The sequence below is a fragment of the Trematomus bernacchii genome, unplaced genomic scaffold, assembly GCF_902827165.1.
Source record: "Trematomus bernacchii unplaced genomic scaffold, fTreBer1.1, whole genome shotgun sequence".
Classification (NCBI taxonomy): Eukaryota; Metazoa; Chordata; class Actinopteri; order Perciformes; family Nototheniidae; genus Trematomus; species Trematomus bernacchii.
The window spans coordinates 6,364,720-6,388,705 of record NW_022988043.1 but is presented as its reverse complement, the minus strand read 5'-3'; the positions used below and the strand labels follow the sequence as shown (position 1 = coordinate 6,388,705).

The following is a 23,986-nucleotide window of genomic DNA, read 5'->3' as shown; positions in this document are numbered from 1 at the left end:
AACCAGCTCCCAACCAAAGAGCTCCTCTGTCTCTCTCACACTGGGTTTTAAACCAGAACTTTACCTCTGAAAGAAAACATTACTCCAGAGGAACTTATTGCTGAAGTCTAAAGGTACAGAAACTACTTCTATTTTAGTATTTTACCATTTTTAAATGTGCCTGCAAATGCATTTGACCATTTGACCGTTGTAACTGTGTGTATCTGGATGTGTGAGACCGTGAATCCTTATCAGCATAACAACACGTGTGTTGTAGTGACTCAAGTGTACGTATAAGGAAGTGTGCATGCCTTTACATTTGTGAATGAAACACACGCATTCTTGACGCATGCATTTCATTTATGTTTTTTATGCATATTTTGGGGGTTTCATGATTATTAGGCTCCTGTAATCACTCCTATATGCTGCGTTTTGAGTTAAGCATATCAATAATACAAAGCACAACTTAAAATGTGCTTTAAATCTATTATTATCTGACTTAACTAAGAGTGTGACAAAGTGCTTCTCTACCTTTCATCATTGTTTTTTTTTTTGGTCAACCAATGTTTCTAACGCTAGCTCTCACAATATGTCTTCCCTTTCGATCAGGACACTTAACAATACTTAAGCCAAAGGACGTGTGTTAAAAAGAGGAAGAGGGACAGCAGGTGTTCAGCAGCACCTATAAGGTGTCTTGCTTACAGTTAACTTGAGTTCCTGCAGGTCAATAACACATCTGAAGACCCAGCAGCAGCTATGACTCAGAGCAATGGGGAGAACCCACAGAGGACCCGGAGTGGGCTGCAGCAGATCCGGGCCGGGGTCCAGTCCCGATCCCTGCTGGCCAAGAAGAGAGTGGAGAGTATCACGAAGGACGATTTCAGAGGATTCTTCATGAGAAATGCCTTTGTTATCCTTACCGTCGCTGCTGTCATTATTGGTAAGTGAGAACCTTTTCTTTGTCTGGTAAGACAAGTCCAGGCACCACATGGTCATTTAATTGATTGAATATTATTGGAGAAGAATGTGTTAGCACTTAAAGAAAAAGGCAGGAGATTTTCTGTCTCCTCATTACGTCTATCTGGTGTAAGCAACTCCCCAGGACGGAAGAAGGAAAAGAATAGAAACAAACGGTGGAGGATGAGAGAATAAAGGGACCTCAGATGAACCTAGCAGGCAGGCCTTAATCTGACCCGGCAGCTGACCCTTGACCTGCTGCCATTAACCTTTTCAGTCGGTCTCAGTAGGAAGTAAGCCAGGCCCACCCACCGCCTGCACATCTGCAACCCTGCTAGAATTACACCATGCCATGACAAACACACATCCTGATAGCTGCATTCAGGATAGTGTTCACTTCAGGCTGCCGGGTCAGCCACCTGGGCCCTGTTGGTGGATAGAGCTGCAGGGGATAAACTGATAGATGAATATGAGGTTTCAGAGACTGAAGAATATCCCACAAAAAAGTTAATCAAGTTAAATACAATGAGCAAAGCAAATGCAATTCCTCTAAACAATGTTACTCATGCTTAAACCTGGATCATCGGAGCCCCAACTCTCCTGCACCATAGGCAGACTACACTGTATTTTGTATTTTATAATGTAAGTCTGCAAGGCAGTTTTGTGTTACAATACAATGTTTCAGCCCTCCATTCATAAATATGCTTGATTTTGCTGTAATATGCTTACATCAAACAACAGGTGTCAACTAGATTATCTGGTCTTGAAATTCTGATCAGGTTTGGACTTTTCTTCCACATCTTATTATCATTGCAGGCATTATCATGGGATTTGCCCTGCGGCCTTACAAGATGTCGTACCGGGAGATGAAGTTCTTCTCGTTCCCTGGGGAGCTGCTAATGAGAATGCTTCAGATGCTGGTGCTGCCCCTGCTGGTTTCCAGTCTCATCACAGGTAAGAACATCAGGTCATATAACGTATATTAGGACATCTTCCACTTTCTTCATTAATTAATTACCTATTACTCTTGTAGTCTTTTAAAGTTTCACACAGACAGACCATCAAGAACACAACATGTTATCCTGTTAAGCCCCATTCCCCCGCCGGCGGGGGAGAAACCACAACATCTGCAAGCAACAGTGTCTGAGGGCTTCTTAACCTGTTACGAACCTTCCGCCCGGTACCGGGCGGATAAACGCGTCATTTGCAGGAAACAACGTCTAAGGAATCTTAATATTGAATAAAACTATGAATGTGTTATATCCATGTAACGGGAAGAAACTCAGCTAACTGATCTTTTTTATTTATTTTTTCAAAAAAAAAACACAATGCTAGCACTCAGCCTCTGAATTAGCCAACAGCGAAAAAATATAACCCATCTCTGCACCTAAACTCACTCTAACTCCCTTATTACTTATCCTAGATGCACAACCAAACACTCGTTTTTGGTGTCCTGGAGACACTGAATCTACCGGTGCCCTCCTCAACACTCAGTGATAAACATTCGCGACGCTATAAACGAAAGCGTACATCATCACATGTGGAGCTAAGTAGCTAAACACGTAAACATGGCTTACCTTGGTCAAAAGTGGTCTTCAATGTCATTAAAACGATAAAAAAACGATGCTGCAGTTAATCCATAGGTTCATCCTATGTGTCTGTGCCTTCTTTGAAATTATTTCTGATAATCCATAAGCAATAAAACGGATTTTTAGTTTCCAAACTCCAGAAGGAGAAAATCTGCAAATCCAGTTTCTAGACGCGTAGCCCCCACCTTTTCTATTTACAACGAATGTGTATGTAAGCCTCCCCCTTCGATTCTATTGGCTCTAACGGTCACAAGGGTATGTCAACCAACCAAATCGACCAAGGGGGGCCAGAGATAGGTCAAATCCACCCAAATGACCCCAGAAGTGGGGGTTTTTGGCTAAATCTCTCTAAAAAGGTCAAATTTCACTTGTTTTGCATCAATCTTGATACAGGGTACTTATTATATGTTTTACTTTGGATTCCTAAAGCTTTTAGTCTACTAACCCATCATCCAAGGGTAGTTTTCACTATCTGTAAAAAATTATTTTTGGACGGACACTATAATTTACAGTTTTTTACTATGTAAAATCTGAATTTTCTTTAAAATAAAAAACATTTATATTGATTCTGACACTTCTACATCCAACTCACAGGTTTATCATTACTTTGAGAACAAAGATTATTAATTTAACCCTTTTAGAAGGGAAGATATGGTCATTTGTTCTGGGAATGTCATTTTCGAGCCTGAGACCTGAAAAACAGGCTCAGAGTGGAACAGGTTAAGATTTAATAAACTATGAATGTTTCGTATCCATGTAACAGGAAGAAACTCAGCTAACTATGAACCATTTTTAGCAAAAAAAAACACAAGACTAATGCTGAGCCTCTGAATTAGCCCTGAGCGAAAAAATGCTAACGCCGTTAGCACAGAACTCACGGTATAAAACCCTTATTACTTATTGTAAATGCACATCCAACCCATCGATTAGCATCGTGAGAGTACACAGAATCGATAGGTATCTGTATCATCACTCCATGATCAGAACTCGCGACATGAGAAACAAAAACATACATCACAACACGTGGCATTAGGTAGCCAACACGGCAATATGTCTTACCTTTGTTGTTGTCTGATCAAAAGTTGTCTTCAATGGCATTAAAACGATAAAAACGCTGCTGAAGGTTAATCCATAGGTTAATCCAATGTGTCTGTGTCACTTTGAAATGATTTCTGATAATCCATCAGCAATAAAACTAGTTTTAAATTTTCAGATTTCAGAGCGGAAGATAGGTTTCGCTTTGGGCAAACTGCGTGCGCATAGCTCGTAATGTGTGTGTGTATGTGGAAATTCCCCTTCGATTCTATTGGCTCTAACGGTTCAAAAGAGATGTCAATCATCAAAATCGACCAATGGGTTCCAGAGAAACGGCAAATACGCCCATTTCCACCCAAATGACCCCAGAGGTGGAGTTTTTTTTGCTAAACCTCTCTAAAAAGGTCAAATGTCACTTGTTTTGCATCAATCTTGATACAGGGTACTTATTATATGTTGTACATTGGATTCCTAAAGCTTTTAGTCTCCGATCCCATCATCCAAGGGTGGTTTTCACTATAAGTAATGTTTATTTTTTTGACGAACACTATAATTTACAATCTGCATTTTCTTTAAAATAAAAAACATCTATATTGATTCTGACTCTTCTACATCCAACTCACAGGTTTATCATTACTTTGAGAAAAAAGATTATTAATTTTCCCATTTTAAAAGTGTAGTTATGGTCATTTGTTCTGGAAATGTCATTTTCGAGCCTGAGACCTGAAAAACAGGCTTGGGGCTTAACAGGTTAATCTTCCTTTTTGAAAGCCTCAAATTTTTATTTTAAGTCATTGAAAGTACAACTAAATACATTTTTGAATGATGTGATGTGAATCTGATGGAAATTAGGTACTAATAGCATCATTGATGTTAACAACATACTTGTGTCAATGTTGCAAACACCCAAGGCTTACACACAGCACTCCCAAATAGTTGTCAGACCGTTTAGCAAAGAGAAGTGTTGCTTATTTTTAGTTAAAATAAACCTCAGATATCTAAAATAAGCACACACAACTAAGCCACTTTCAGTTCAAGTATGTGACATTACGATGTTCTAAATGTGTCACCAAACACAGGCCTTTTACTGTATATCCTAAAATAACTTTTTTAAACTGAGGCTTTCTGGCATCTATTATATGAATAGCCCCTCACTAGATAAAATCCACCAATGTCCCCTAGAGGTCTGAAGTAAATCAAAGCATCAGTTTTTTACATATTGGAAAAAGTAGGTCAAATTCGTTGATTGTTTATGTGGGATTTATGTTTGTGTTTTGCAGGTAGCATGTGTTTTCTGTGTATAATCGTAATACCAATGACAGTGCTGTTTGTTGTTTTGTGGCTCCACTGACTAACGTGTAGGCTACCTAATATCTGTCAGAGTGAGCCAGCTGTTTGTTCAGCCAACGCTCTTGTTGGTTTTGGGCATAGCGGTGTGTGTTGGCATGACCTCATGTGCTATACAGACAGATAAAGGATGATATGTTTTCAACTTAAACTACTGGTCTCAGCATCATCGTGCTTGACCCATGTTGTAATGGTCTTAATAGCACAACCAAAGTGATCTAAGCTTTATTTTGTAAATTTGAATAAGCAATTCAGAGCTGTTGGGCTAGGTAACTTTGTGGTTTCTTAAAGATCTCTGTAACTCACATGTATTTGGACCTGTGTTTGAGCAAAAGACAAACATATGGCTTTTTCTCAGTTATAATCCAGGGATGAAATGAGTTCATTCGTCACTGTTGACATGGTTCACAAAAGCGAGTCCGACACGCAGGGAGGCTTTCTCCCTGAGGCAAAGGGTTTGTCCATAGACTCTACTTGTTATGGAAAAAAATATATAGAACATGTGACTTTCCATTCGTAAGCAGCACTGACTGACAAAGGTAGGCGGGATATACTGACACCAAATCTCCAGTCCCTGAGCAGTGATTGACCGGGCAACAGGCCCGTCTCCTAAAGGGATGACAGACACACTTTGTCTGATAATAACCTGCTTTGTGCTGCATCCTCTGACATCATGTCACATGACAGCAGCTACAACATGTGGACACCAACAAAGAGCGTGGTCTGTAGTCAAGTCATCCCGCACACGGCTCCTTTCTCATGTCTGAAGGGATGTGCCTTTTGAACTAATCAGATACAATATTATTTTCTGTAAAGTTTTCATAGGACTAGAAAAAGTCAATTATTATTACAGATAACACACTTAAAGGTGGGGTAGGTAATTTTGGAGAAACCAGCTCGAGTGCGCTAGAATTTGAAAATACACAGCCGGAAAAAATCTGCCACTTCCTTACAGAGCCCCTCCTCCAACACACACGAACGCGCACATGACCAATGAGGGCACGAGATAAGTCTGTGCACAGATGGAAGGCTGACAGGCAGGTAGGCCATTCAGTTATTTTAGCCGGGCCGGCTAAAATGATTGGTCGTGCTTTTTACAGTACTACGGCTTCCATAGATGACATTTTTTTTATGGATTTTTTGTCAAAGCACTTAAGATATTCATTGCTATCGGGATGTTAAGAGCATTCCATGGAATATAACAAAAAGTGTATCTCGAGCCGGTTTCTCAAACTTACCTACCCCACCTTTAACATGACATTCTTTTTAATATATATTTATTTTCTTGTTTTTATAGCCTCATTTTGTGTGCAACTTGATGGATAGTCTACACTGCACCAATAAAATACCTTACACTTATTCTGGTCAATTTGCGTGCAACAACTCTAACCATAACCCTAACATTAACCCTTGTTTCTACAGAGCATATCAAAATAGAGGACATAGCACAAAACTATTTTAACCAGTAAATGCATCAATCTTCCCCAACACCAACTTGAAAATGAAGTTGAACAAATATGTTAAAGAATAAAGTGTTAATTCTAAAATTAAGTCAATATAAAATGTGATTATTGTTATCTTCCATAGTCCCCTGCTATCCTTTAATTCAAACACAACATCTAACATTTAATTACATCATACAGAGGTTACATCAGCCAGCTGTCGGAAATGTTGTAGAGCAGATTGAGGACTGAGGTCACAACAAGAACAGCACCGAAAAAGCATTATGTAACTGGGACTGTAAAAAGTAACTGTTTCACCAAAACAAACAACACACACACACCTGCATATGCACACATTGCAACTCACTATCTTAAAGTTATTTTGACTATCAAAACAATAATCAGAATAAAAAATGTTTTGTACTTTGTCATGGGAGAAAAGGATTGTTTTTAAAATACTGTAAAACATTTTCTTAACTCCTGCAACACAGCTGTTTTACTCACCATTTATTTGAGGCTCACTTTTTTCTCCCACGGTCTTCAGATTTCCGCTTAAACTTTGACTTCGTTTGAAAGTAATATGAGACGTTTTAGGTGACTTGAGAAAAACAGCAACCATTGATCTTGAAGAGAGTTTGAAAACTTTAGCTGTATGTTTATCAGTGTTTTTAACCCCAAAATAAAGGCTGGATTCACCAACTGTCCAACAGCATAAATGTAATTAAGCTCTATTTCTAGAGCTGTGATTGATTTATGCGACAGAGCAAAACGTTGAAAATAACATATTTTAGGAGATAAAAGCATCAGAGCTAAGCTCCTTTGACTTCCTTGCTGCAAACACGAGGCCCCTGTGTAAACTGAGTGTCACGCTCCTTGCTGAATTGTGTCTCTGTGTGAAATGGGTTGTCTCAGTTTGAAGAAACTTGCTTCTGAATTTTGATCCTGTCCAAAACTGAGACAGAATAGGGAATTGGGAAAAGGGGCCCTGCAAGGTAGAAAATGAATGCAGGATTAGAGGACCAGCAGGCAGGGGAACCAAGGATACAAATGTATGAGAGACTTCAGATAAACGGCTCAATGCGTTGGTCGTCAAATCTGTGTTGTCTTAAGGCCTTTCAATAAGAGCTGAAACACGTGAAGGGGCTGGACAGGAAGAAGGGATGTGGGCAGTAAAAGGAGGAAAAGGAGAATGATTACAGAGGAGGTCATGTGGAGGAAAGGAGGTGGAGGGACTGGGAGTCAGTCAAGACAAGGCCAAGGGTTAAATGACTGGACCGATTCTCTGTGAGTTAGCCTTATTGAATAAAGGCAGCAACAAGTGATGAACAAAGTTAATGTGAACAAACTGTGATATAAATATAACGTCTAGACCTTTCTTAAAGCTCTGTGGATGTTCATTTTTTTTAATGATTCACCAAAAACATCATCAATATAAATTATGTAAGAAGCAGGGGTCTTATTTGGTCCATCGATCACTGCAAGACATTACCTTATACGTTTTTTTTTTATTGTGTAGAGATATTTTCTGACTGCATGCCTTGAGGTAAAGTCTTGCTAGAACTGTGAGTCGTCAGTGGATGTTAATTGCCCTCTGGTCAAACCCAGCTATACCCCCCTCTAAAGTAGGCCTACTTTTGTGTTTGATGAACATTCCCCATATGAGAAAGAAAGTCATTCTCCTCGCTCTCCTTCATACTCGCTTCTTTTGTTCCTTTGAGAGGATGAAATTGGTGAGGCTGCGTCCGTTGTTGCCTGGACAACAGGCTGGGGATCATTGTGTGCGTGCAGGGCTGACTAAGTCAACAAGTTTTCCCAGGGCTGTCAGAAAAGAAATTGTAGGAGAGCAGGACAGAGGACTAGGGGTGGGAGGAGGAAACGGGTGGCTATGAAAGGATTGCAGCAATAAGATCAGTGTGCAAGAAAAAGAGAGAAGGGAGGTAAAGATGTGGGGGCAAGAGGGGAAGGGAACCAGGGGGCACCCTGAAACAAAAGGTGCGGATGGAGGGGTGGTACATGGAGTAGGTGAATAATTTGGGAGAAGAAAATGAGGGAGGGAAGGATGAGGAGGGGAGAAAGAGGATCAAACAGAATCGGATAAAAGCCTTAGTCACACACACACATTTGTACATAGGAAAAGGTACAAATAGAAACACACACAGACAGACACACACACAGACACACACACACACACACACACACACACACACACACACACACACACACACACACACACACACACACACACACACATTTTAATACTTTATTTGGTTCCACAAATTATATTACATAAGACAGGGAATCAAATATATCGGGGCTAAGCAGCACAGAACACTTAGGGGAACACATAGCATCTCATTCTCCACATGGCTAAGCAGCAGCCTTAAGGGAACACATAGCATCTCCTTCTCCACACGGCTAAGCTGCCAATAATAGCTGAAACAGAGCAATATTTGGCAATTTGTTTGGCTTTTCTCTTTGACATTCCAGCAATTCTCAGACCAATCATGGTGCATTTATATACATGGCCAAGACTTCCGAATATGAGTATGCTATATCTACACTTGTACCCAAAGCTGGTTATCACATCGAGCAGTGGTTGGTATTTGATATACTTGTCCTGGAAAGCCTGGTCCATGTACAGGTCAAAGGCACAGCCTACTTCTAATATTAGCACCTCCCTGTGGTTGGTGTCAACAAAAACAACATCAGGTGTATTTGGCATGTTAGCAAAGACATCATTGGTAAAAAAGATGAAAAAAAGGTGGCAAACGACATGGAAGACTGGAAAGATTAAATTAGAATGGGAGATAATTAAAACACAACAGAGAGAAATGGAGAGTAGTATAAATCATGTTAGTTTAAAAGAGGAAGGAAACAGAAACACGTTTTATGTTTATATTAAGTTGAGACTGAAAGAACAAAGTTAATGTCATGTTTTACTTTAATGACATAATGACTTACATCCTAAAGCCCCTGATTCACACAGTGCAGCAGGAAGTCCCTTTCCTATCTCTCACTCTTTTAATCATGGGTTTCATTCTCGTGTTGCTGAATCCCTTGGGACAAATGTAATCTTTTTGCACAGTTGAACGCACAGACACACACATTATTCTAACACCTTTTTGATAAGCACAATATAATTTGGTCTCTTCTATAGATTTTATTTTATCATCAATCGTTGCTACATAGTGAAGTAAAAGAGAAGGGAGATGAATGGACACAGGGGAAATTTGAATGATAAGAAAATGATATATCAGGAACACATCATTTTTCAAATATACATCAGTTGAATAAAATCATTCCCTTCTGTTCTTGGAAGGAATGCAAATGTTACAACAAAAACGTTCAACAAGAGCTGCCAAAAAATTTCTCAACAAGACAAATCAAGTGATAAGATTATGGCTCATAAAGAACCAGACAGGCAAACAGGACCAGCTCTGGTAAGAAAAACAGAGCCATTTATAACCTATCAATCTAGTACAAGTTTTTCACACGTCCAATAATTGAAAATAATCTAAGAAGGCCTGCACCGCTTTGTTCTATGTCTACATCGGTGTGCATCCAATTAAAGCCTATTTGCAGGTGCAGATGCTGCAGTATAAGCTGGTCCTTGTAGTCTGTGTTATTGCCCTACCCTAGTAACATTTCCTGGGCAAACCTGTCACCACACCTTGAATAATACATCATTGTGTGTGCACAAGGGTGTAACTTTGGTTTGAGAAGTGGGGGGGACACAAAACAGGGGGTCCTCCGCAATGAAACATTTTCTCAATTTAATTCCATTTCCTGCCTTTCTACAAATATATTAGGGACTATAGTGTTAACAAATCCAAGAAAATGTGTAGTGTATATAATGAGTGTGCACACGTATCTAGTATCCTATCCATGTGAACCTGTTTTATTTGAGATGACCTTACCTCCTGTTGGGGGGTCCGGGGGCATGCACCCCCGGGAAGATTTTTGTCTTTAAATTGAAGTTGAATGCATCAATCTGGTGCACTTTGAGGGCAACATTAAGAGATTTATGGATACAGCTCTCAACAATCAAATGAAACAGAACTGTATATATTTCAATAATCAAAAAACCATTATAATATGCTCACAAGCAATAACACATATTTGATAAACTCCTCTCTATATCTTTATTTTACCTAGTCTGCATTCTTTCTTTTTATTTATGCATATTTGACTAATCACTCCCCTTTCAAACTGTGTTTTTTATTTTTGTACTGACCTATAGTACACATTGGAAGGATTTCTTAATTTATTTTATATACAACTAATATTACATAGATGGAAATATTTGTTTTCATAGATGACCAAACCGTTTGAGACCCACTGAGATAATTTAGACTACAGTTTACAACCTAATCCCTCAGAGTCCTTTACCTCACTGAGCGGACGTGATCTCTCCCTCTACTCCTCTCCTTACTGTTGAAACAGCTTCTAATCTCCGTTAGCTCCGAGCTAGCACCAGATGCTAACAACAAACCACGTAACTCTCTCAGTCTCTCTCTCTGTCCCCCTGTCTCTCTCTCAGTCTCTCAAAATCCGACAGGAAAGAGCTCTCCCTCTCCTTATTGTTGAAACAGCTTCTAATCTCCGTTAGCTCCGAGCTAGCACCAGATGCTAACAACAACCCACGTAACTCTCTCAGTCTCTCTTTCTGTCCCTCTCTCTATTTCTCTCTCTCAGTCTCTCAAAGTCCGACAGGAAAGAGCTCTCCCTCTCCTTATTGTTGAAACAGCTACTAATCTCCGTTAGCTCCGAGCTAGCACCAGATGCTAACAACAACCCACGTAACTCTCTCTCTCTCTGTCCCTCTGTCTCTTTCTCTATTTCTCTCTCTCTCTCAGTCTCTCAAAGTCCGACAGGAAAGAGCTCTCCCTCTCCTTATTGTTGAAACAGCTACTAATCTCCGTTAGCTCCGAGCTAGCACCAAATGCTAACAACAACCCCCGTAACTCTCTGTCTCTCTCTCTCTCTGTCTCTCTCTCTTTCTATCTCTCTCTCACAAAATGCGCTCGTGCCACACACACACAGACGCTCCTCCGTGACGAGGACCGCTTGCGTAAAAAGAAAACACATTTGAAAAGTGGGGGGGACACAAACGGGATTTTGAAAAGTGGGGGGGACATGTCCCCCCTGTCCTCAGTGGAAATTACGCCCATGTGTGTGCATGTGTATGTATTTGTGTCAACTGGGCCTTTCAATACTTTTAACGATTCTGTCATCCAAATGGTAGCACACTTCATTAAAGAGCTGCTTTATACACAATGATATGTGTGCTGTTTAAACAAGACAGAGAATGTGTGTGTGTGTTCATGTCAGTTGGTGCGTGTATTGCATATTTTTATATTTGTTTCCCATGTGGGGAGTTTCTCTGTTTGAGTAAACAAAAAGTCTGATGGAAAAAGTAAAACACTCATTTTATGAGTTCACACACATATAGCCTGTGATAGAATCATTTCCACTTGTAAAATCACTCTAGGCCTCTACTGTATATCTTGGATGTGTGTGCCTATTTGTATTCTGTAGCATAGAGTCTACAGGTGTTACTAACATATGCCAGTCGGTGTCACCTCCACTAAAACCACCGCTGCCTCTTGACCAACCCCATTTTCAAACATCACACACACACACACACACACACACGCACACACGCACACACGCACACACGCACACACGCACACACACACACACACACACACACACACACACACACACACACACACACACACACACACTTTGTATTGTATTATTGTATGAGAGAGGTTCCAGGTTGAATTGAGGCGAATATTTGTAATGTTCAGAGGTTGTTGTGTTTAATATTCATTAGAATATTTGTCATTGTTCAAATGATAATAAACAAACATATAAAGCATATTTGTCCACTCATATGTTGATAAGAGTATTAAAAACTTGAAAAATATCCTTCTAAGGTACATTTAGAACAGATAACAAATGTGCGATTAATTTTGCGATTAATCGCGATTAACTATGGGCAATCATGCGATTAATCGCGATTAAATATTTTAATCGACTGACAGCCCTAATAAAAACCTGTCTGAAAATGAGCTGATCAGATTTTGGTCACTTTATGATGTCATAACGATTTTTTGGCTTGTGTAACTGTGGGGGAAACTTCTGTAGCAATTGGAAACAGGACTCAGATGTGGCTTTCACACCAGCGCTTTTCCCGTTCTAGCTCCGTGCTAGAGCTTTTTTGGTTCAGCTCCGGTTTCCCTTTTCTGCTCGCACTTTGTTCACACCACACAGAGCCGTGGTGGTACTGCGTCATTGCCTCATCGTTTGCGTCATGACGTAACCGTTTACGTGCCTGCTTCATAAAAGCCAAACCGCGCGGAAATCCCTCACATCGACAACAACAACAATGGCCGATTGTATTGAAGCGCTGTTCGCTTTGGTTATGCTATGCTATCGTTGTGTACAAACTGGATAAAACGCGGGCATTTTGTTGTTGTTCAGGAGGTTGATCCCGTCCATGCCCCTGCCCCCGCCTCGACGTAAGAGAGACGTAAGCGGCGCCGCCTCTTAGCTCCGGAATCTTGCTTCTAGACCGACAATTTTTTGGAGCTGGAAACGAACCGGATTCCGGAGCTAAGAGGCGGCGCCGTTGCGGTGTGAAGAGGAAAAACCGGTAATTTTCAGGCTCTAGCTCTGAGCCGGCCCTGAAAACGCGTTGGTGTGAAAGGGGCAAGAGAGACACGAGGAGAGCTGGAGCTTTGATGGCAAACACTGACGGTTTATTTGGAGCTTCGGCCGGAGAATTCACAAGACATGTCACGGGCCACGGTTTGACCACACGGTTGAGATGCCACAATCAATTCTGAAGAACCCTCCTGTAGCTCAAGGTTTTAACTAGTTCAGAGTGTAATAATCAACCTTCTTCAATAGATAGACAGCTGAGGACACTGAATCACAGTTGTTGTCGCTTATGGCTCGGGGTCATCTACACCCCGAGAAGGATGTGTTCCAGGTGTCCCACAATAATAACTATCTCTGACAGAGAGTATTTGCAAATGATGTGAGTGACCACTGTGCTGTAGCCACAATTAGGGACACTAAGGTCCAAAAGGTTAAACCTCGTATTATTATTAAGAGACACATAAAACATTTTGTGGAGCAGGGTTTTGTTCATGATCTGCTTGGGTTTGATTGGGGAAAAATCGATCTGTGTGCTGATGTAGAACTGCATGGTCTTATTTTTATCTTGGTTTTATGGAGATCATTGATAGACATGCACCCCTACGTACTTTTAGAGTAAAGGGACGAGACAATCCTTGGTTTTCTGCTGAACTGTCCAGTCTCCTGCATGAGAGAAACAAGGCCTGGGCAAAGGCTAGGAAATCAGGCTCAGAGGTAGAATGGCTGCGTTTTAGGCAGCTAAGAAATAGCTTCACTTCACAGGTCAAAAGTGCTAAGTCGAAGTACTATTTGTCAGTTACTACAGAAAACCTAAATAATCCTAGGAAATTTTGGAAAGCCATAAAATCGATATCCACCGGTGAGATCCGAAATGAGCTACCTCCGTGCATTACCACAACATCTGGCTCTATATCGGACAGGGCTACTATGCTAAATTGTTTTAATGAGCATTTTGTGTCCTGTGGTTCTATGTTTGATTCTGTGACTAACTCTGCTTCTGTGAACACCTCAATCCGTGACTCTGAACAATGTGGTTTGGAAAACCCTTTCAGTTTTACTCCTTTTACTGTAAATGTTGTTCATGAAGCATTATCTAAGTTAGATCCTAAGAAACCGGCTGGCCCGGACAACGTAGAACCTTTCTTTTTAAAGATAGCTGCAGATTTTATTGCTCCACCTCTTCTCTTTTTAACCTCTCCCTCAGCACAAATACAATTCCAAAAGTATGGAAGTCAGCGTATGTCCTGCCACTACTAAAAGGAGGGGTGGCAACTGTTTTAAATAACTATAGGCCAATCTCGAAATTGTCAGTTCTGGCTAAGGTTCTTGAACGCCTAGTGAGTGAACAGGTAAAGGAGTTTCTATGTAACAATGATATCCTGTCTAAACATCAGTCAGGCTTCAGAAAGCAACATAGCACCATCACTGCCACAATGAAAGTGGTGAATGACATTACAAGTATTTTAGATAAAAAGCAGAGTTGTGCAGCTCTATTTATTGACCTTTCCAAAGCGTTTGACACCGTCGATCATCGCATCTTAAAGCAGAGGCTACTCAGTATTGGCTTATCCAGCCATGCAGTGGGGTGGTTTGTGAACTACCTCTCTGAAAGGTCCCAATGTGTTCACTTTGATGGGCTGTCTTCTGAGTGGTTGAACATTGCTAATGGTGTTTCTCAAGGTTCTGTTTTAGGTCCACTTTTATTCTCCATCTCCATCAATAGTTTAGGTGAAAATGTGGATGATGCTACTTTGCATTTTTATGCGGATGATACCGTGATGTACTGTGCAGGTCCCTCCATTAAGGAGGCGGTTGTTAAATTACAGGCTGTTTTTAACATTATTCAGACTCAGCTCTCTGAACTAAAGCTTCTTTTAAATGTTGAGAAAACCAAGGTAATGCTCTTTTCTAAAGCTAAAAAGACTCCAGAGACTGCTTTGGATATTGTGACTATGCAAGGACAAGTACTCCAAGTGGTTAGCTGTTATAAATACCTTGGTATCTGGCTTGATGATTGTCTTACTTTTAAACTTCAGGTCATTAATCTGCTTAAAAAGCTGAGGGTTAGACTAGGTTTCTTTTTCAGAAACAAGTCCTGTTTCTCTTTTGAAGCCAGAAAAAGGCTAGTCACTGTGACCTTTTTACCTGTGCTAGACTATGGTGATTTGATCTATATGAATGCACCTGCCCATTGCCTGGAAAGGTTAGATGCCGCTTATCACAGTGCTCTGAGATTTGTTACTAACTGTAAAGTACTTACTCATCACTGTACCCTGTATGCCAAGGCAGGTCTGCCTTCACTTACTGGTCGGAGGCTCAGTCATTGGTACATATTCATATATAAAGCCATGCTGGGTAAACTACCGACTTACATATGCTCTTTGATCTCACGGAGAGTGGCAAGTAGCTATTGCCTGAGATCCCAGGATGTGTTCTTATTACATGTGCCAAGTGCTAGGACTGTTTTAGGTACTAAAGCTTTTATGTGCGCTGCTCCTCTAGCTTGGAACACCATGCAAAAAACATTGAAACTGAGCATTTTGATTCCCTTGCATCATTTTAAAGCACGGCTGGATGAAATGTTATTGGATACCTGTCAATGTAAATAGGTTGCTAATGTATACCCCTGTAATTATGTTGTGATGTCCTTTTTGTTTTCTGTTGTTTTTATGTGTAACTAATGTACCGCAGGTCTCCCTTGAAAAAGAGATCGTTGATCTCAATGGGATTTTTTAACCTGGTTAAATAAAGGCTACAAACAAACAAACACACTTGGAGACATACAACACCAAGGTATACCAAGGTTCTTTATTAGTCATACAACCATAGCTATAGAGTAGTTATGTCGATGAAATTCTTAAGTCACAGGCTTCTCCAACAGTGCAACACAATATTACAGAAAGACAGAAAAATATAGTGCAAGTAAATATTAAAAGTAACTGCAAAAAGAAAGGAATAGTTTAAAAAAATCTAAATTGTATTGCTTTGTTTTTACAGAGTTTCTCCCTGCAGCTATAATATTGTATCTGTATTTAAAGTCAGATAATGTATACTATCTCCTCATGGGTGCTGTACAGTAGGTGTTGTTTTCCAATAAAGGTCAGAGCCAGATTGTGTTCCCTGCCGCTCTTTGTTTCCACAGATATCAAGGCAGATAATACAGATGGGTGTATTCCACCTATAATCACAGCACCTTTTCCCAGATCAACTGTAAGCTCTTAGGGACACAAGTAACTGACACATCTATGCAAACTGTAAGGTCACAAGGCAGCATGACTAAAGATGAAAGGGAGGTTTTTTTTCCATATGCAGAACAATACAAAAGTTGCAGTATTTCTTATGACAGTAACTGAACTTTGAGAGGATTATATTGTTTTTTAAACACATGCTTACACTCATGATGTACCTATATGTACAGTATGCAACATAAGACCAAATACAGCTGCTAACAGTACAGTGCTGTTGCTGCTAGGAACTGAAATGTCTACAGCTTGAAAGTATTTCCATAATTCTGATGAGTACAGCTACCAGCAGATAAATACTTATGAGAAACTTTATTGAGGATATAACCTTTTGTACTGATACATTAATGTAGACGATGTCCTTCTCAGGTATGGCAGCTCTGGACGGCCGTGCTTCTGGGAAAATGGGTCTGCGGGCAGTTCTGTACTACACCACCACCACTGTTATTGCTGTGTTCATTGGTATCGTCATGGTGCTCATTATTCATCCTGGACAAGGATCAAAGGATGAGTTCACCAACCAGCAGCAGGTTGAGCAGGTCAACGCTGCTGACGCCTTCCTGGACTTGATTAGGTACACACACATTTATGGGACAACAAAACACAGTCACAAGAGAACTCCGGTACTTATTCTGGCCCAAATAGTCTATATATTGCATGTTTTTTTAGAAAATGTCTATTTGTTATTTGTAAATCCTAATAAAAATGTAACTATTTTCTATTTCTCTAGAAATATGTTTCCCCCTAACCTTGTGGAGGCTTGCACCAAACAGGTAACCCTCTCACCACATCCATTCTTTATCTTTTTCCTTCAGTTACATAATGATTTGTTTCTAAATGATCTTGCTTAAGCCCATTAAAGTAAACATGCTGCTATGATTAAGCCTCTCAGGTACAGGGTATTGCCATTGTCATTCATGTGAACTTTAAACTACTTAGTGGAGATCTCTGTTACACTGGAAATTAAATTATTAAGCAACTAAATCTGAATTTGCCATCATTATCAAAGCATATCACATGTCCAGTACCCATGCTTACACAGCTGAGATGCTAACTAAGGCCACTTCAACCTCCTTATTAAAACAGATCTTAATATACAACAAGTTAGATATAGGATATCTTTAAAAAGTCAAATATAGATTAAAAGTATGCATATAAATGTTATTGCAACAGGATTAATCACTGTTTAACCCATTTGTCTTTGCAGTTTAAGACACAGTATGCCAAGAGAATAGTCCATGTGAAAATGACTGTGAACGACACCATATTCACACTTAATGGTAGCGAGATAACCCGGGAGGAGATGATCCCGGTGCCTGGAGCGGTCAATGGAGTCAATGCTCTTGGCCTGGTTGTGTTCTCAATCTGCTTCGGTCTGATAATCTCGAGCATGGGGGAGCAGGGGCGGCCCCTCAAGGACTTCTTTGACTGTCTTAATGAAGCCATCATGAGGCTGGTTGCCATAATCATGTGGTAAGGATGGATGGATAAGGCTAATGTAAAATAAAGTGCTGGATCTGGATTACAAATTCATAACATTACTCATCGATCCTCAGGTATGCCCCCATCGGTATCCTGTTCCTGATCGCTGGTAAGATCGTGGAGATGGATGACATCTCATCCATGGGCGGACAGCTGGCCATGTACACTGTGACGGTCATTTGTGGCCTGCTCATTCACGCCCTCTTCGTCTTGCCAACACTTTACTTCCTCGTAACCAGGAAGAACCCATTTGTTTTCATCGGCGGGCTGCTGCAGGCGCTCATCACCGCTCTGGGAACATCCTCAAGGTATGTGGTTGTGTTATATAACTTAAGACCAACTAAAAACTTCACAGACTGAAAGGTCAAGGTAGAATGTATTATAATCTTCCTTAATACAATGTAATACTTCAATACTGGACGATAAAAAGTATATTAATTGCCCAAAAAATACTCTAATAATGTATTTGACATTTTCCTGATATTATGCATTTAAAAACTGCAATAGTTGCTTTGTTAAATTATTACTAGAGCAGTGATTGTAGACTTAGTATGTTGTCAGCCTTCTTGATGCTTAAACCCACACGTGGTCGGATGAGAGTCATAAAGAGGTGGTTGATTATTCATAATAGGCTATGTCTCTGTTTTGCTGTTTTTTTTTTTTAATCCATCCTCTCCCTATATCCTTCCTAAGCTCTGCCACATTGCCCATTACTTTTAAATGCCTGGAGGAAAACAACAAGGTGGACAAGCGTGTGACCCGTTTCGTGCTCCCTGTCGGCGCCACCATAAACATGGATGGAACAGCTCTGTATGAAGCCCTGGCTGCCATCTTTATTGCTCAGGTCAACAATTATAACCTTGACTTTGGACAGATTCTCACCATCAGGTAAGTTATATACAGAGCACCTGCATCACAATCTACAGTATGCTATTTCAACATAAATGAATACTGTAATTCATTCACTAACTTTAAGGTGGATTCAACAATCCAATCCAATACACTTCTTGTCAAATGTATTGAATGTCTGCCTACCTGTCCATTTTGTGTCTATGACCCTATCAACAGGGTCCATACATAGCCTTGGCTATGTATTTCTCACTATATCTATAAGTGAGAAATAAACAACACACAATATTAGTCAAGCAATAAGGCAACAGGGTGTCTTACATGCCTGAGCACATTTCAGGAAAAAGGCCATGGGTATACAAAGATACACATATACAAAGAAAATGGGAGTGAGATGGACAATAAATCTGGTGGGGGGAAGTTTCTTTTAATATTCCTTTCAATTATCAAAATGTTTTCTCTAAAATTGCTGAATCCGGCATTAAGAGAACCTGAGAGGACTTGATCCAGTAAACTATGCCTGGAACTGCTCTGGAATATTTCTAGTACTGGTACATTTGTCTTTAATTAAGTAAAGAGATATTGCTTAACCAAATGAAGCATCTCAAAGCCTCAAATCCAAAATGGTGGAATGAGCTCCCCATTGACATCAGGACAGCAGAAAGCCTACACATCTTCCGGCGCAGACTGAAAACTCATCTCTTTCGACTCCACTTCGAGCGATATAATTACTAACAAAGCACTTATATACTAATAAAGGACTGGCTTATCTAAAGCCAGTTGAGTAGCACTTGAAATGTTTTGGCTCTACGAAACCTGATGTACTTATATGATTCTGTTTTCTTCAAGTTTGTATCTTCTTGGTCGAATGCACTTATTGTAAGTCGCTTTGGATAAAAGCGTCAGCTAAATGCAATGTAATGTAATGTAGCTTTTTGACCAGGGATTGATGGCGGATAGTGTGGGGGAAACTTCTGTGTAGCAATGCAGGAGGAGTCACCGACTCAGGAAGGAGACACGGTATAGAGCTGGAGCTTTGATGTCAAACACTGATGGTTTATTAGGAGCTTCGGCCGGAGAATTCACAAAACAAGTCCGAGCCCGAGGTTCTGACTTCACGGTAGAGTTGCCACGTCAATTCTGAAGAGCCTCTCTCTATGTTAGACCTTTTGACTGGTTCACAGAGTAATCAACATATCTGAGGAAGTAGACTAAGGCGCCGTTTACACGAGGAGAAAACTGCTTGTATCTGCATAGTTTCGCGTGCGTATAGCCCTATTATTTACACGAGGCCGATAGAAACTGACCCCACAAACAATAACGGGTCCCAAGGTGGATAGATTTGCAAACGAAACGCTCTGGGGGGTCAACCGAGTCCGTGTAATCACCTCGATACGAATATTTCCTGAAAAAATAACGATAGCCCCGCCTCTCCCCACCTCTCCTGCTCACTGCTGTAGCAACTATCAAAAATAGCTGTGTTAATTAAACGCACAAGGGGTTCTTGAATGAAATAATATTATAAAAGGCAAACCAGAATTGTTAACGCCCAATATACTGCTTAAACAAAATAAACAGAGTCAGATTTCATGCATTGATCCATTATATTGACAAAGGAGCGATCTCACCCGGTGTTTGTAGAGAATATCTCTCTCTTTCTGAGCCGTCCTCTCCACAGAGACGTGCTTCTTGGTCGGGATGCAATATCCACAGATTCGGTTTCTTTCAGTTTCTTTCAGTTTCAGTTTCAGTTTCGGGGCTTAAACAGAAGGGTAGCCATGGCAACATTGCAGCGGGGCTGCTCGGTTGCTCTTCTTCGCGGCTTTTGGTGTATTTTGGCGGAAGTTACAGCGCCACTTACAGTCCCAGCATATGTACTACAGCGTTTCCAGCGGCCTCGTTTGAACAGACACGTTAAATGAAACGAATGCATGTGAACGGAAGACTTTTTTGAATACGCATACTGTGCATAAACGCAAACGGTCCCGTGTGAGCGGGGCCTAAACAGCTGGGAACACTGAATCACTTGCGTCCGACACTTATGGCCTCAAAGATTTCACACCTTAGAGTCCACAAACACCGATAAGGAAGTGCCTCAGCGTTCTCACAACAATTACCATTTGTGCCCGAGAGTTGACCGGTCACAAACTGGTAACAACAACACATATGGCACCAATGCCTTTCCTTAAAGGAGATAACAGACGTCAGAGTAGATCATAAAACGTCACAGAGCAAAAGGTTAGATATCTAGAAGAATTATTCCTTAACAGATAGTATTTCAGCCAAATGAATGAATTACAAGTGACCCTCTTTAATCATATTACCAAGGAGGGGTTGGAGTTCAATAAAGGGACCTGTCTTTCAAAGTTTCACTGAAAATGAATGACAATTTAAAAAAAATGTTGCACTTTTTTCCCAACAGTATCACAGCCACAGCAGCCAGTATCGGAGCAGCTGGAATCCCTCAGGCAGGACTGGTCACCATGGTGATAGTGCTAACGTCTGTCGGCCTTCCCACTGACGACATCTCGCTCATCATCGCTGTTGATTGGTTATTGTAAGTGTCTGATATATAGAGCATCCAACGAAAATGAACACACAAAAAAAACATTTGGTTAGCATTTTATAGAAACTGGTAAATGCTATTCATAAGTGAGTTAAGAGGGTTGAGGTAACATCAGGAATATGAAATCCATTATCCCTCCCATAGCGAGGGGATTCACAGGGTAACAGCAAAGGTATACAGGGAAGACAATATAAATGCAAGTGGACTAGAAGCCAGTAAAAGCAATAATACATAATACAATGTTCATATTGCACATGAGCAGTGTGATTGCAAAACTCTGTTATGTTACAGTAGTTCAAGAATGATGCAGTACGAGTTCAATTAAACTCCTCCCAGGGGGATTTTAGGGGGTAAAAAGGGATCAAATTGGTGTGCTCTACACTATGAGTGGATTATAGGAGAGCTTGCAGAGACACTCCCATCACATTCCTCGTCCCCCTATCCATCTGTTTGTATTCAGTCGGGGTCCAAACCCAGTGCAAAGCTGCTTCCTCTTATCCACCGCCTGTGTGCTTCATGTGGTTTCAAGATTGCCTGGAGCGATTAAAACCATTCAGTTTACTCATCATCATTTTTGATGCACACACATTTTCTACATCCAAAATAAATTGTTTAATATTTCATACTGATTGTCTTCCTTAGTCGTTTTGTCTTCCCTTGTCATGTCATTTTTGTCTTCTTTTTGTTTCATGTTGTCTTGTTTCATGTGTTTGTGTCTTGTTCCAACTTGTTTTGTATTGTTTAATCTTTATGAGTCCTGTTTAATCTTGTTTCATCTTGTCGTTTCTTGTCTTCTTCACTGTCTTTCCTCAGGGACCGACTGCGCACCATGACCAATGTCCTTGGAGACTCCATCGGTGCAGGTATAGTGGAGCACCTGTCTCGCCACGAGTTGCAGAAGAAGGACCCTGAGGTGGGAAACTCGGTGGTGGAGGAGGCAGACAAGAAGCCGTACCAGCTAATCTGCCAGGAGAATGAGTATGAGAATGAGAGACCTGCTGACAGCGAGACCAAGATGTAGATTTTTGTTCAGGCTGCTTACATTCTTAGGAAAACAATTGCACTGCATTGAACCACGTTCTCAAACTAAGCCCTACTTAATTTGAATACCTTTGTCTCTCAAGTGTGGAGGGACCAAATTAAATTGATCTACAGCTAGAATATATTTCAACCAAGATGAGTTATACTTATGTGTGTGAGCTTCCCAGACAGATGGTTCACTGTTGCTTTGTTTTTTCTAAAAGTTTGTATTATGATGTTTCCTAAGAGTACTATGTGTTTCTGCCATAGGGTGGCAGCTATTTACTATTACAGCAATAATGAATTACTCTTCAGCTTGTTGCTCTGTGGCCTGCACGCCATATCCAGCTCCTCTCAGAACTATGACGACTGATCTCCCCCACTAGAGGCCAGTACTGCTGTGAGTCTTAACACCGCAGCAGATTACCGCCCAAACTTGACTTTTTCTGGCTTTAAAATTGTTGGTTTTCTTTTGTTTGAGTGGTGATGTATGTAGGTGAAATGGTTGTGAAAAATCTGTTTGGAGACTGATGGGAAAAGTGTTTAATACCATGTCCACTTTTTGGGGGAAAAAGGCTGCTTATTTGCAAACTTCTGTATAGACATTAGTGGCTTTATTTTCTACGATTTGGTGGAGGGATTATGTAATTTAACCTAAAACACACATACCTGTCCAACACAGGAAGTGCTACACTTTTCAGAATATTTTGGCAACTATCTAACCCCTTTTTGTGACACATACTGCTCAAACCAATCATTTCAGTCATAAAGACTGGCAAACCAAAATCACTCTACCTGTACATTTGATCAACTTAGAATTTAAACTGTAATCATATCAAGATATCAACCAAAAAGAAAAAACACCAAATATTATTTTCAAATTTGGGTAGTTTCATCAAATCATACCTGCCCATGCCCGGAAAAAATATTGCTAACCCGTACATTAACAGTACTGCTAAAAAAGGAAAATAGTGATTTTTGTATTATTGAAATCATAATTTTGATTGTGAGTTTGCCCTATAACATGGGGATTTAACTCAAAATGATTTGGTTGAAACATTCACATGTCAGTACGAACTATTGTTTTGTATTAAATTAGTAAACCAGGTATTCAGTAGGCTGAATATATAATTTTCTAATACTTTTTTTCTCAAATCAGACTCTTTAGATAACTAAATCTAATGTTTTATTTCATTTGATTAAATATGAACGCATGTTGTAAAATAACACATTTGAGTTATTTTCTAATCTTTTTGTATCTAACTTTTAGGCTTACTTGAAAATATTAAGTATACATTAAAAATGCAACATTTATATAATCTTTGCTTTGTATAGAAGATTATTTTGAATATACTGTGCTTGTATAGAGAAATGTAGATAAACATGTACATTAATTGTAGATTTAAATTGTAAAAACGATTCTTTGAGGATTTTGTATGTAAAGAAGTTGTTACAATGCTCTTAAAAACTAACAATCCCTCTAGTTCCTTTTACAAATGCAAAACTGGCTGATTTAAAGGACCAATTGTTATGTTACCTGTACGAACTTGAGGAAATGAAATAGTTCCTTTGTTTACAGTTGCTGGTGTCTCTTTTGATATGAATGTTTCACACATGAATTCATATGTGCCTGCAAACACACACACACACACACACACACACACACACACACACACACACACACACACACACACACACACACACACACACACACACACACACACACACACACACAAACACACACACATTTGAACAATATTTGTAGTTCTATCTTGCATGGATTTTTATCAATAAAAATTGTAATCAGTT

The 23,986-nt window shown here is 40.1% G+C and overlaps 1 protein-coding gene across 3 annotated transcripts; it reads left to right on the top strand.

Moving 5' to 3' along the window:
- Window positions 1–23,986, top strand: LOC117473249 (excitatory amino acid transporter 1-like). Of its 3 annotated transcripts, none has more exons than XM_034118778.1 (10): window positions 1–113; window positions 703–919; window positions 1,753–1,890; window positions 16,630–16,834; window positions 16,991–17,033; window positions 17,468–17,733; window positions 17,817–18,050; window positions 18,436–18,630; window positions 21,014–21,148; window positions 21,971–23,986. In XM_034118778.1, exons 2-10 carry the CDS (start codon window positions 736–738, stop codon window positions 22,176–22,178), a joined length of 1,608 nt encoding a protein of 535 aa, XP_033974669.1. In that variant the 5' UTR covers window positions 1–113; window positions 703–735; the 3' UTR covers window positions 22,179–23,986. The 3 variants fall into 3 exon arrangements, with proteins under 3 accessions (XP_033974669.1, XP_033974670.1, XP_033974668.1); XM_034118779.1 differs by having other exon boundaries at window positions 684–919; XM_034118777.1 differs by having other exon boundaries at window positions 589–919.